Source organism: Eleutherodactylus coqui, chromosome 2 (genome assembly GCF_035609145.1).
Source record: "Eleutherodactylus coqui strain aEleCoq1 chromosome 2, aEleCoq1.hap1, whole genome shotgun sequence".
Lineage (NCBI taxonomy): Eukaryota > Metazoa > Chordata > Amphibia > Anura > Eleutherodactylidae > Eleutherodactylus > Eleutherodactylus coqui.
In genome coordinates, this window is record NC_089838.1 from 186,392,136 (window position 1) to 186,407,379 (window position 15,244).

General features: G+C 37.4%; 1 protein-coding gene across 17 annotated transcripts in view; it reads right to left on the bottom strand.

Annotated features, from left to right (window-relative positions):
• The window catches only part of CELF2 (CUGBP Elav-like family member 2), a 474,578-nt gene that overhangs the window by 35,486 nt on the left and 423,848 nt on the right, over nucleotides 1-15,244 (bottom strand). For 15 of the 17 annotated variants that reach the window (XM_066592072.1, XM_066592068.1, XM_066592070.1 and 12 more), the window contains exon 9: nucleotides 3,970-4,104. The exons of the other annotated variants lie outside the window; for them this stretch is intronic. In XM_066592072.1, the coding sequence (XP_066448169.1) occupies nucleotides 3,970-4,104 (135 nt within the window). The remainder of the gene's footprint in view (nucleotides 1-3,969; nucleotides 4,105-15,244) is intronic. 17 annotated transcript variants of the gene reach the window in all.

Consider the following 15,244-nt stretch of genomic DNA (forward strand, 5'->3'; position numbering starts at 1 on the left):
AGCAGATAACTTTATAAATTGGAGAGATTAAACAGGTGGTGCATGTTGGGTAATGGCTGGGCAATGTGAGTTTGCTCCATGCTAGGTATGCCATGTTGTAGCATATCTGTATGTACTCAGAAACAAGCAGCAATTCATGGTTTTTCTAGAATGAAAACCCCTCTATCTACTTTTATCTACTCCATAAATCTTTGCTTCTGTGATAGCTGCTTGTGTTTCATTCTCAACATTATATATTTCTGCATTTATCCTTACATGTCTGCTATAATTAAAGGGGACATTTACTTATCCAAAGGCAATTTAGAAAATATCCCACTTTAATTTTTCAGGCCAGGAAACAAAGGAAACAGCTTATTGCCCTAGGTGTTCTTTTCAACAAAGGGAATCTCACCTTTTAAGTTACTGCACAAAGTTACCAAGGATCACTTAAGGGAATGCTACTGGGAGGTACTTCGTAGCATAAAAAAAAGAACAATAATCAGGGCACTGTTGTCATCATTTCAGTTTAAACGTTTACCTATTTTTCTAGGTTTTACTGCTCTCTGGTGAGTCAGAAGCAGGAGGATTCAGGTCTGTGTTATATAAATGTGTTACAATGAAAAAGTCTGTCTTTTATGCAGTGATAAGACATTGGACACATTTATTTTAGTAGATAAATTTACTTTATGCCTTAAAACAGTGTTAATAAATTGGTAACACAAAATAATGATTTGTCATTAAATAAATCTGACTAATCCCTGTTGTTCACAGTCTAATTTAGTCTCTTGGAATTTCTATGTGCAAGGTTATTTTTAAGCTAGACATGGTGTCTAAGGTTCAATGAGGGTAAATGTACAAAAATATGTTAACGAACTGAATAAAGAGCTAGACAACAGCTACTTTTACATGTGAAGTGTTGTGATAATTAGTTCACATCACTGTAGGAAATCTAAATTCAAAGGCCTCATGTGCTGTACAGTAGCTCAAAGGCCCCATTTGGATAACATTCCGATCATTTGTCTTCCAAGTGATCCCAGGTCTGTCCTCACATCTCTCCTAATATAAATGGTATGCCAAACTGTAGCAATAGTTACATGCAAGTAGCTGCTGATTGGCTACTAACATATCACTTCCTGTTAGAGAACAGCGCCAGACTAGTTAACTTAGCTCTGTGGCACAATTTCTGAGCATGGATTGTGCCCCTACGTCTTGACAATCAACTGGGAAAACAATAATGACTTTATTATCACAGGTAGTATTGTAGGAGGGGCTAGTGTCATAGTGGGAATGATTATGGAGGAGCCTACAACAGAGAAATTTGCTTTTAGTTTCCATGATTTTGAATGGCAGTTAGTCATTACTGTAGCCGTCAAAAAGAATTTTGACCACCAACCCTTGTATAGAGGTTCTTATTAGAGGTGAGTGAGCATACTCGATAAGGCAAACTACTCAAGTGAGTAGTGCCTTATTCGAGTACCTGCCCGCTCGTCTCTAAAGATTCGGGTGCTGGTGCACGTGAGAGGTGAGTTGCGGCAGTGAGCAGGGATGAGAGAGGGAGAGAGAGAGCTCCCCTCCATTCCCCCCTGCTCTCCCCCGCTGCTCCCCGCCCCCTGCCGCCACCCGAATCTTTAGAGACGAGCGGGCAGGTACTCGAATAAGGCACTACTCACTCGAGTAGTTTGCCTTATCGAGTATGCTCGCTCATCTCCAGTTCTTATCACAACCTACTTTCCAGTCGAGTAGTTGCAATGATCTTACAACACTTAGCAGTAAACTGTATTATCTGATGTGTACAAAGTATCACTCTATAAATACTAGTCTTTATAGTACGGTATATGGGATAATGTTTATCTATGCATTATGAATATTTGGTAAATCATTGATGACTTAGAATGCAGTCATATTGGCGTTTGTTGTCTCGTCCAATAAATGGAAAAATTCATATTTTTTTAAGTATTTCCCTTCTCTCAAGTGCTAGAATCCAATTCTGTTCTTGATGAATATATTGGAATAGAATAATAGAATTCCTTTATGTCAGTGAGATTGCAGTCTTATATAACCACGTGGCACAAAGGATAAGTCCAATTCTATCTCTCAGGTAAGGAACATAGGTTTGGTTGAAGAGAACAATAGCCCTACCACTTGCTCAATTTATTAGAAGAAAATTGACAACTGACTGAAGATTAAACAAATGCGTTGGAAGGCACCATTGGATGGCATCAGCTTTTGAACACTTTAAGCACTCAGGAAGTGTGACCACCTTTTAAGCAAATGTTTGTTACAATAGTGAAGAAAAATGCACTCTATATACAGGCTGTTTTCAAAGGACACTGCTGAAAACCGAGGATTCTTATATAATACAAAAGAAAGCTGCACAAAGATATAGCAAAACCTGCAAGAATCAGCACAAAGAATGCTTTTGATATTGACACTAAGCTTTTATTATGACAGAAGCTTTGTTAAACTAGAATTTTTTTTTTAATAGAACGAGTGTTATAGAGTGGTGTTTGGGATATTCTCACATAGAAATATATATCTGCAGAGGCCAAAATGACACCATTCTTCAACAAAGCCATACGTTTTAAAAAACTAATGCTTTATTATTCAAAAAGTGAGCTTGAAAATGCTATTGATAAATTCTCAACTTCAGCTTAACACCATATTAAAGTGAGCCAAAACCATATTAAAACTTGCAGGCAATGTAACTAAGCAGTACAATGCAAGATGTGATGTATTTCAGATGCTTACAATCTAATAGTATTTCTATTTTAACAGAATGCAGCTGACTGCATCTCTGTACTGAATACATGCTGAAAACCTAATGAGCAAAACAACCTCTACAACCAAAAGTAACGCTATCATTCACAAATAAAGAAATAATAAAACAGGACAAAAAGCAGAAAATAGAGTTCACCAAAAATGAAATACCATTGCTCATGGTACAGGGGGCTAACACATATCCAGTGCCATGCATAGTGTTATGCAATGGAGCCCATTGATGGAAAGATCAAGTAATACACCCCTTCATCAGTGGCCATTTTTAGGATGGGAATGCCGTGTGGGCAGTCTAGAAAACTATTCTAATAATGGGTGACACATCTCACAGTAAGGCATCAGTACTGATTTGCCAAAAAGAATATAATAGTGTGTCACATTATGTTGTTTCAAGCCAATCTTTAAAAATAAATCTAATGTGGCTGACACCTTTAATTCTTATGGGATATCAGTTGCAATGTGTCAATAAATCAATGGCAGTAGAATAGGTTGCAAAGCATAAAGGGAAGTCTACTAGAGCCACCAAGCTAAATGATTATCTAAATAAGAGACAACAGGAATAAAGTAATATATTAAGATGAGAACACTCCATTGACAGGCATACTTCCTACTAGAATGAGTGAGAGCGATCAAATATGGTATTGAAAAAATAGCACAATATAACCAAAAACATGTATTCTATAGGTTGCATGCACTGTAGAGCTGAATTATTCAACTGTTTGTTCATTTGGACATGCAGACATGTAAAATCAATTCTATTATCATAGAAGAAAAACTTGTGGTATTGGAGCTCTAAAATAGTCAACAACTTATCTATGAGAGCCCGCACAAACAGAAACTAGAGGTGTAGGTCATAGCAACCAAGAGGAACCAAGCTGGTTTTCTAGTACAAGTTACAAACCGTGATCTGATCACTTTTTGTTTGCAGCACCTCACTTTTTGCCCTGTATAAATGGGACCCTTGTTACGTGCAGCTAGGCCACCACATAAAAGTATCATCACCACATCAAAGAAATCAAAAGAATGGGGGATGAAATAAAGGTAAATAAGATGAAAATGTCAACAAGAACAATTAGTGCATGGAAAAATTAGGAATCCTTCAAACCCCCTCCCCTCAGTAATATTGAATGATAAAAGATGGAATTGGCGACACAAATGTTTTCTTTGAACATCCTGGAAGAATGTTCCATGTGACAGACAGAAAACACGTCTCACCCGGGCTTGTTAGCGCTCCCAGTGCGCTAGTCGTTGTGGAGAGAGGATTTGCATTGGTGGTGGTTGCAGAGGTTTGGGCTGCGGCTGCTGCAGCTGCTAAAGTAGCCAAATTCTGTAATTGCAAAGCATTCATGCCTGTGTAGGAAACAAAAGAAACCTTCAGGGACAGTGGAAAAAGGAATTCACTGCTTTGAGACTAGGCTTCCTGCTTTGCTCATTGTGATGAAATTTGAAATTTGTCAATGGAAGTGGTCGTGCCATAGAGTTAATGCCGTTCTTTGTATCAGTCCATTTCAATAACACTGAATAGTCATCCATGTCTTCAGATCCCATTTAACTAGATGCATCAAAAGTAAATAATAAAAAAGTCATATGCACAAAAAAGTACAAAATAGACTATGGGCATTGTCATTTTAGTCAATGTAATGAAATGCAAAGGGGCTCGAAATATTATAAAGAAAGCTATTAGAACTGGACCCTAAATATGCTCTGCCATTACAGTATATTGTATGGGCGGACCTATTACAAGTCAATAGGACCTGTTAGAATAGGTAAAAAAAACAGAAAAACAGATCATATTTCATCGTAATGGATCTACCATATACATCATGCTTGCTTGCCTATGTCTAAGGAACATGATATGTACATAGAGATCAATGAATGGTTTGTGTCTCTATAGACTGCTAACCCCTGTACCTGTTATCCCCTACATGATCAGGGACCAAATACATAGTCTTTTTTATGCTTCACCTTTTGAGCAACAGAAGAAATTCTTACATCAGAGACATCTCATGCTAGAGAAAAAAACAAGACTTTCCAGTGAAAACTAGTAAATGATACAAGTTGTTGTCTTGAATCTATTACAGCAGATTCTCATTATAAGGTTTCGAGATTTGCATTCACTCAAGCTCTTCTTAAGTTTCCCTGGATTTTAGTAAAACTTAAAAGTCATCAATAGTACGTGAGTGGGGTACGACACTCCCACCGAACAGCTGGTCATCAGAGCTTCATACATTATGCTGTGGCCCAGAAGGGTATTGCAGGCTGAGTCCGATTCACTGGAATACCATTGCAGGCTACTGCACGATGTACAGAGCTGTACTAGTTCCAGTGTACAGTGCCTCCAGCACTAGCAGAGTGACTATGGTGAACAGAGGATTGGCAGGGGTGCCAGGTGTTGGACCCCATTGACTTGCCAGTGATGACCTATCCTGTCGATAGGCCATCAATAATATAATTCTGGAAAAACCCTATAATAATCAGGATGACTCAACAATGGATCTGTTTTTCCTCTCTGGACTTTTTGCTGCTGCTGTACTTCATCTAAAAGTTGGCATGTCCTTCAATAATTTGTCTGTTTGATTATACCTTGTAATAGTATACTTTATCTACTTGTCAACCCTCTCATAATGACCCCTAAGGATTCTCATTGGAAAAGTAATAAAAGGGATTGCACACAATAATCTAATGCTGCCCATATGCATTAATAAGTCGCTAAACTGTGAGGCCTTCTGTTTACATCCCAGAGTAAAAGGATGTCAGCCTGCATGTTAAATAACGCTTTCGTTGGCCTTGTTCACACTCCTGTTTTTCTCTACATTATTCTTGCTCATCATTTTACAGAAAAACATATAAAAATCGTATTGTTTATGGTCCAATTTACCATAATAGAATTTTTAGATGGCAAATGTCATCAGTTTAAAACAGTCCCACCAGGTTTACCTACTGTATTGTGGAGGCCAGAATACTGTAGTCTGCTTTCTTACATTGCAAAATATTGTCAATAGGGAAAGACTGACTTCTGTTAGGATTTTTTATGCATTCTATTAAAAATGGAAGGATGATGATTTGGAAGACATGGCCTAACAAATATGTAGGCTGCTGAAGCAGAAGTCATTGAATTACTGAAGATATGCATGCACACATTCACTCATCATATATATTATGTATAATGTGTGTTCTAATTACTAACTAATAAACAACCGCACATTAAAATGTTGTAAATATATTGCATGATTTACATATTCTATACTTTTAAGCAGACTTTGTTTTTGCCTTGATATCTGCATCTGGAATTTTGGAATATATTTTCCCTTTAACAATGTTTTCAACACTAGAAACAATTAATTTCAATACATTGTTTCATCTTGTGACAAATGCATATATTTCACCACAGTTTAAACAATGAGATTTATTGATTTGCAGATTTATTTATTTTCTTTAGGGTTGGCAAGTCAAAAATTTAATATTCACCTTAGGTATTTTTTTGCCTTATTGTTCAAAACCATTATCATAAATCTGCATATCAATAAGCATGAACAGATGTCAGTTGTTATGAGTGCTTGCCAATCAGGCCTGTTAAAAAGTGACAGATGGGTGGTTATAAAAACATTCACACAAGGCCTATTAGCACATTCACAAAAAAAAATGCTAGTGTGTCTGAACAGTCACATGTGCCGCTCTGTGAAAATATGGATGTATATACAAGTGCGATATGTGCATGCTCTATGACAGAGGCTGCCTTTAATAGACATGCTTGTGCACAGTGGAATGCAATTAGCTATTATTCTTTTTTATATGTATGTAAGAACCCTTAGGTATTGTCACATTAAAGGGGACCTGTCATCTTCAATATACTGTCAAACCTGCAGTCATCATGTTATAGGGCAGGAGGAGCTGAGCAGACTAATATATAGTTTTATGGGGAAACATTCAGTATAACTTGTAATTTATTCATTTATATCTCTGCACATTCTGAGCTGAACAGTCCAATGGGCGGTCCTATCAGTGATTGACAATTATAAACATGCATATACAGGGGAGACTGTCAATCACCAATAGGACCGCCCATTGGACTGTTCAGTTCAGAACGTGCAGAGATAAAGATGAATAAATTATAGGTTATACTGAATCTTTTCTGACAAAACCATATAATAATCTGCTCAGCTCCTCCTGCTCTATAACATGATGCTTGCAGAATGGACTGCAGTTTCAATGTGACAGGTTGCCTTTAAGTATGTATAGAAGCTGTTTTATTGAACTTTCTAACATTTTCCTATTTATCTACCTCAAATCTATCTATCCTCATATCTTTCTATCCTTCTATCTATCTATCTAATATCTATCTATCTATCTCTCTATCTCATATCTATCTATCTATCCTCATATCTATCTATCTATCTCTCTATCTCTCTATCTAATATCTATCTATCTCTCTATCTCTCTATCTAATATCTATCTATCTATCTATCTATCTATCTATCTATCTATCTATCTATCTATCTATCCTCATATCTATCTATCTATCTATCTATCTATCTATCTATCTATCTATCTATCTATCTATCTATCTGTCTATCTATCCTCATATCTATCTATCTATCCTCATATCTATCTATCTATCTATCTATCTATCTATCTATCTATCTACCTCATAGCTATCTATCCTCATATCTATCTATCTATCATTATCTATCTATCAGATTTTATTTAACCATAATAACAATGAGTAGTGTTTAATCTCATTATAAATGAGATTTACTGATACTTTGAATAAGATTAGGGTTAGAATATTACAAATTTAGTGACGACCTAGACAAGACAAGAATAATCACTTGTATTTATGATAAAATCTACCATGCAGGATCAGTCTACTCTTAATAATGTATTGCTTGCTGTAAAGCATGCTGAACAATCTCCAAGAGAAAATGACAAGCAATAGATTATTTTACATTATCACATTACCATGCTCTTCCCCTTGATGTGCAGTAAACTTGACAAGCAAGAATAATTCTTCATCAGAGCCTCTATATACAATATAATATTATTAAATGGTCAATACCGATTTACTGATTAATTACACACTAGTTGCTTTGCTTCAGAGCAGAATAAGCGACTGCGTGAACAATATCCTGCTTATTTCATTATTAGTAATTATTCATGATGGAAACATATGTGAATATGATTGGAAGAAATATTCTCATTACTGCAAGTTGTAGGACAATTCTAATATACCGCACAAAATTTAAAGGGGTTATCCAGTGGTAAATTATTAATGGCATAGACTTAGGACCGCAGAAAAGGGAAATATAAACAGAAATAAAATCACAGAAAGCAGCCATATACTTATTGATATACTGATACAAGAGGGCAGGTAGAAACACCACATCCCTCAACATACAGACAGCCAAACTGCTAAATGGAGGATCCACCGCACAATTGTTTTTCTGCTTATATTTTTCTTTTCTGTTATTTTGAAGAGTTTTGAAGATTGTTGAATGTATCTGATTAGAAGATACAAACAGCAATGCCACTTCCTATTATGGGGCAACTACACAGCATAATCCATCTGTTTTACTCTTTTATTTATACGCAAGAGGTGAGCAAAAGCAAATCAATACCTAGAATATACATTTTACCAAAACATATACATTAGCAAAACAATAAGACCCTTGCCCCTCCTGCATGTGGGGAGGGACAAGGACTTATTTGTATAGCGCCAACTTATTCAGCAGCACTTTCAGGTAATTTATTTATTACCCCCCAGAAAGCTGGGCACTCATTTTACTGACCTGGGAGGGATGGAGAGCTGAGTCAACCTTCAGCCGGCTACCTGAACCATACAGGGATTGAACTCACAACAGACTGCGTACTGCTGCCTTAGCACTCTGCACCACATGAGACCTCCTATGTGCATATTGACATATGTACATGCAGAACTAATTTCGCATTTTGAGTCAAACATGTATATCATCCACTAGATGACAGATAGCGCCTCCTTTGTCAGACTTTTAAATGCCACGGTGACATTGATTGTGGCATGTAAATGGTTAAAAGGCTGTGTTTGGAGGATTCTTTGCTCTCAGCCATTAGAGCTGCAGCCTGGCTGTCATCCGAGAGCTGAGCCTCTGCTCCCCATTGGATGCCAGGCTTCCAAAACAGCACCGTTAAAGGGCATATGCATTAGAATAAGGCCCCTTAGTGTATGGATGGTCACTAAGGGGTTAAGGTCTTATTGAGATGGTGAAGCTGCGCTCCAAATTTTCGGATGCATTCCGTATCGGACAGCACATGGACACACCATCTGTGTGCTGTCCGATGCGTGGGACATTGCATGGACCTGTCCATGAAATTAACCAGAATAGGGCATGTTGTGATCTACTGCATATTGACCATTGGTCCATGTGAAAACCTGCACATTTGAATAGCCCAATAGGCTATAATGGGTCATTGCACTGTAAGTGCAATACGCGGACAGCACTGGGGAGGAAAAAACGGCCATATGAATGGGCCGTAAGAGTTAAAAAGCTAGCATCCATAAGTCCGGTTAGCATCCGAATCTTTATGCTCCAACTTGAGTGGCTTTGGATGACTTGCTTACTATGCAGCACATCTTCAACACAGATTTTTGAGTTATAAATAATCTAATTAAAAAATGTCAATGTTTAAATAGCGTAAACGTGTCATGATAAATGATTTTATATCATGTTGTTTATTTACAGTCCTCTCACTCAATGATTTGACATAAATGATAGAAATGTTAACAGCTGGGAGAACAACGTGCGGGGGATGCTATAGTGACAGGAGGCATGTATTGCCCTTGTTAACCTACGTTCACCTGCAAGGAAGACTTTATATAAACTACTTTATTTTTATTATCAAAGTTTCCCAGCTGCAAATCTGAAGCAAACAGCACAACAGGTGTTAAATAAAACATCAGGCAAGTTCTGCACTGAGACGAATTCTATATGTAGAGAAAAGCAGATGTTGCTCTTTTTCTGCTGCTAACAACTGTTGACAGCAGTGGGAATTGTGGTCAGATCGACTAGCGAATGGCGACCAGTTTGTGTTCACTTAATAGAATACACTTACGTTTTTTTAATAAGGTCCGGGCAATCTTCTCTTGTCTTGACTGTATTTTGTTAACTCAATGTTATAATGCATTACAGTTTGAGTTGCAGCTCGTAAAATAGCAGATATTAGCCTCTTAGTAAAATGGACTATTTTGGGTCTAAGAACACAACGGTTTTGGGGGGAATTTCCTCTCCACTTTTCAAAAAGCATAATGTTTATTATTATTATTTTTTAATCAAAGTGGCCACGTAAGGGCTGGTTTTTCATGTGACAAGCAGTAGTTTTTATTGATAACATTCTATAGATACATATAATGTATTGCACAATTTTTATAAATTTTTTGGGAGGGCAAGGAGAAAAAAACACATCAATTCTGCCATTGTTTTTTTTTTTAAATTTTTTACAGTGTTAATCATGCAGCATAAATCACATGAAAAATTATTTCCGCGGGTTGGTACAATTACTATAATACCGAAATTATATATATTTTTTAGGTTTTTCCACTTTTGCAAGAAACCCGTTTAAGAACCTGAAATGTTTTTTATGGGTTTTTTGCATTGTTTCATTCCAAGTCCCATAACGCTTTTATTTTTCCATTGATGGAGCTCTGTGAGGGCTTCTATTTTTGGTACATAAGTAAAGGGATAGATTTTAAAGAATCATGTTTATAGATGCATCTCTTTCAGCTTTGGTGGCACTCATTCCTTGTAAGGTAATACAATGGCAATAGACATAAAAAAGGTACCAGAAAAATCAGCTGAATACCGTGAATGCACGGACTGCTCAGTGTGTAAATACAGGATTATTAGTAAACTAAAGATGTGCAGAGGTCTCTAGAGAAAAAACTATGGGGCACAACACAATAAAAGTTGGTGTGTGTACTTAGTAGAGTATGGGGTTTAGACTTTTCAAAGAAAAAAAGCATAAAATGTTGCCGCCAGAAGAATATTTTCTGCTGTTTAAGTGAATAAAATTATTTTTTTTTAAAATCTCGTTATTTGTATAGCGCCAACTTATTCTGCAGCACTTTCAGGTAATTTACTTATTACCCCCCACCACCAAACTAGGTACTCATTTTACCAACCTTAAAAGAAGGATGGAAGGATGGAAGGCAACCTTGAGCCGGGAACCTGAACCACACGGGGACTGAACCTGCAACCTTCAGGTCGTGAGTGAAAGCTAGAGATCTGCGGCACCCCAGGAGGTAATCACTTTAATAGTGAGCAGATGTCCTGAAAGCGGGACAAAAGCAGGACTGTCCCTCCTAAATTGGGATGTCTAGTCACCTTACATTAGGCAAACCCCTGCTTTACACTACACATTTATGATAACTGCCATATGAAGCTGAGGAAGAAATAAATCGCATTTCAAAATGCATTATCTAATAAAACATTTGCCATGTATATAGTGCCTCTATCCATAGAGGTTATTTCTAACCTATTTCATCTCTGTCCCTGGCCCAGCTAGTCTCTCCAGCAAAGCTGAAGCTGCCGTTTCTGAAGCCTGTCTTAGCAATGTGCTTGCAATAACACAACCAGTCCAGTTGAGCACGGTTTCACTTTCCTTTATCTATTCCTGTCTGATTCATACACTGGTGCATACATTTTCTTCTTGCATAAAGAAGGCTGACTTTCTTGCTCACAGAAACCAATCACAGTGCAGCCTTCATTTTCAAGAGCAGAATACAAAATAAAAGCTGTGCTGTGATTGGTTGCAAGAAAGAGCTTTTCTTTTAAGCAGTGTCAAAAATCTGCCCCATCAACTGCAGGGTACAGAGTGTTGTCAGAGTGCTGATCATGTGACCTGGAGGCCGGCATGCAGAATATACAACCTAGAGGGGACAAACTACAAAACTAGATTTATCACAGTAGAAATCACAGATATTATGCTGGATTTCTCAAAAAAGAGCACTTCTTTATTATAGTTAGTTCTGTAGTTATTATATCATGATTCGACTATGCATTTTGGTGTATATTATATTATACAGCTTGTGCCTAGTTTTTCTAGGTCTAGAATTTACATTCACATCATTTTTTCAGAAATAGTAGTCTACTGATCTAGTTTTTTCAGCATTTGTTTTACCAAAATCATGATCCTTCAAATCTACTCTGCATTACACATATTACATGCATCAAAATGCAGTTTATAAAATCTACACAATAGTATAATCTGCACTGTTGTGATTTTTGTAGCATTATTACAATGCTTGACATACAATGCACAGTATTACTTGCATGGCTGCCATTAAAGCAAGAAAAAAAGGACTGCGGCCCGTACAGGCTACTTATAAATGTATTCTTTTTTTAGCCACAGGAAATATTGTACAACATGCTTTCTGTATTCTTGGGTCTTATGGTCTGTCTTTACTCATATATTAGATAAAAAGTAAATATGAAAAATAAGAAAGGGAAAAAAAATCAACAGCCAGCAGGTGTTAAGATGAGAAAATAATTCAGTGATCTTTACATCTCCAGGCCAATTTATATTGTCAGACAGCAGGTTTAGATTACTCAAAGATGCCAGTGCAATAATGAGTTGCTGTACCAACTGATCACAGAATATCTGTGGGGAGAGACTTGTACCAGTAAAAATATTGAAAGTCTTATTGGAACTGAAGTAAGAATCTAGAAAACAATAAAACGCACAGATGAGAAACCCTCAAGTGATAAACTCTCGTTTTCAATAGGAAACTCCCATTAGAAAACAGTCATGCACATTTAAAGAAGCGGCTTCTTACTCTGGATGGCGAGGAATTAGTTATGTTGCAAGAAGAACATTTGCATTATAAAATATAGTTGCATGTGCTGATAACGCAAAGTTAGTGTTCATGTATATACTAACTTGGTAGAATCAGAAATGGTGCTCTGATTCTTGTAACAAAGGACACAAAGCTGTGTGCTACCTATGCTATATAAGAAAATAAAATTAAGGAAATGAAGCTTGAAAAATTACATGGCAATGAAAATAAATCTGGGCCCAAACAGTCATAATCCAATATCTAAACAACATAATCCCACACTATTTTTTGTTTGGAATCAAAAAATAGTGTGCCCTAAACTGCAGACCATTACAATCTAGAAAAGGGTGATGGTCCAGAATCTCATGAGAGGACAGGAGAATCATGAGTGCAGTAACTGGTCAGTGGGAGGTATTGCTGGGGCTGTAGAAATGGGAATCTGTGTTTTTGAACACTACAGCGCCATTTAGATGGAACGATTATTGTTCAAATGAGCCAACATGAAAGATAATTGTTCAGTTTAAATTCAGGCAAATGGCTGAACGATGATTGCCGCCCAATCGCAGACGAGCTGGTGATGACGGCACCAGCTCATTCGCTGGTGGAAATGAGAGTGATGAGATTCTTGGCCCGTGTAAAAGGGCCATAAAGGTATGAGATCCTTATTTTTATTGATATCTTTTTAGCATCCAATATTCAGGAAAATCCACTAATCATGCTACAGATGTAGAAGATTGTCATCTGGTACCTGCCAACAGCTGAAGCAGTGTAGTAGGGTCAATCACAAATGTGTCTTAATATCACCAAAGAGCATTTTCATCATCATAAATTGGGTGCTGATGATATATACTACGCACTTGTCGCACAGTGTCTGAGAGGAATCCGTAAGCATGGTATCAACTGAGGCTGTGCTCTGATTTTTTGGTCCCTGCTGAGTAGCAGAAAGGTTCTTACAACAACAGATACTTCACAGCATTTGGTTGATTCTAAATATGGACATTACCAAAATTTTTGTTCTGTCCAATTTGTTTTGACCATCTTACATCATGCAAGTGCTTAAACCAGTGATTATAGAGAAATATTCATTGATTACTAGCACTGCTAAAATAAATAAAGCCAAACTATGTCCTTAGCGAGTACCTGACCGCTCGGAAGAAAAGGTTCGGGTGCCGGCGGGGGGTGGGGAGCGGCGGGGGAGAGCAGGGGGGAATGGAAGGGAGACCTCCCCCTTGCTCACTCCCGCCACTCACCGCTCACCCGCGCCGGCACTCGAACCTTTTCTTCCGAGCGGGCAGGTACTCACTAAGGACAATGTTCGCTCGAGCAATTGTCCTTAGCGAGTATGCTCGCTCATCTCTAATGGACACCCAATTATACTGTGAATGTGATTTGTATAGTATTCAAAAGCATTACCATGAAATCTAAACCTTTTCTACTGATGTAGTGATTTTTACCTTGATCGCCATAGTGTACTAGAGTAATAGTGTATTGCACCTACACAATTTGCGTGGTAAACAGCTCACTCAAAGTGAATGACAACAGACTCACTACGCCAATAGCACAGAGCTCTGTGGCATGCTATGCTATTAATGTAGTGCACTGGATGTCAAGGTGACAACTGCTACATCTGCTTGGCTGTATAGTTGCAAGAAAAAGTGAACCATTTGTAACCACCTGGATCATTGCATTGAAATAAAATGTGACCTGATTGCTACTTAAGTCACAATTATAGGAAATACAATCAAACTAAACTAATAACACATTAATAGTTGTACTATCCATGTCTTTTTATTGATCTCATGTAGTAAACATCCACAGTGCAAGTAGAAAAAGTAAGTGAGCCTCTGCATTAATTATTTCATCAGGAGCTAATTGGCAAATGATGTTTCAATTAAGGCATTGAGATTGGAAATGAGGATTTCACAAGTGCTTTGCCCATTAGATAAGAGCATTTAAAGTCTGGTTACTGATAATTCTGTACTCCAAAGAAAAACTGGCTTGTGTGAACCATGCCTCAATGCAGCAACTGTCAGAAAACTTCTGGAGATGTGTTATAGAGATATATAAAGCTAGAAAAGGCTACAAAGGCATTGATAAAGACCATGGTATAGAAATTATCTATAAATGGAAAAAATTCAGGACTGTTTTTAGGAGTGGGTGCCCTGTTAAGATTACTCAAGAGCAAAACTGGGAATCCTGAAAGTGTTGAGAGGAACAGTAAAAGATTTACTGTACATAAGACTCCACAAACTGCAAAAACCTCTGTTCACGTGTCCACTTTTAGAAAACCATTAAACAAGAATGGCATTTTTGAAAGGACACCCCAAAGAAACCCACTGTTGCTCAGAAAAAAAACAAAAACATTTCGGCAGTCTCAAGTTTAGCCGAGATCACCTCTATCTTCCACAATGTCTCTGGGAAAATATTCTGTGGGCAATGCTTGATAAAGCCACCATATGTGCACAGAAATGCATTGCATTGCCCTAGCGAGGAGCTTGGCTTGAATCACTCAGCCTTCTTTTCAGTTTACTGGTAAAGCTTGTAAAGCTATTTTGTGATTTTATTTCCCCCAGTATGGGGTAATAAATAATTTCCTTAACTTATAAGAAGTGGAGAGCGCAGGGTTTTTTTTCTGCTCTAGCAGCAATTTTCTTCTATCTTCTCCATTGGACATATACCCCTCCA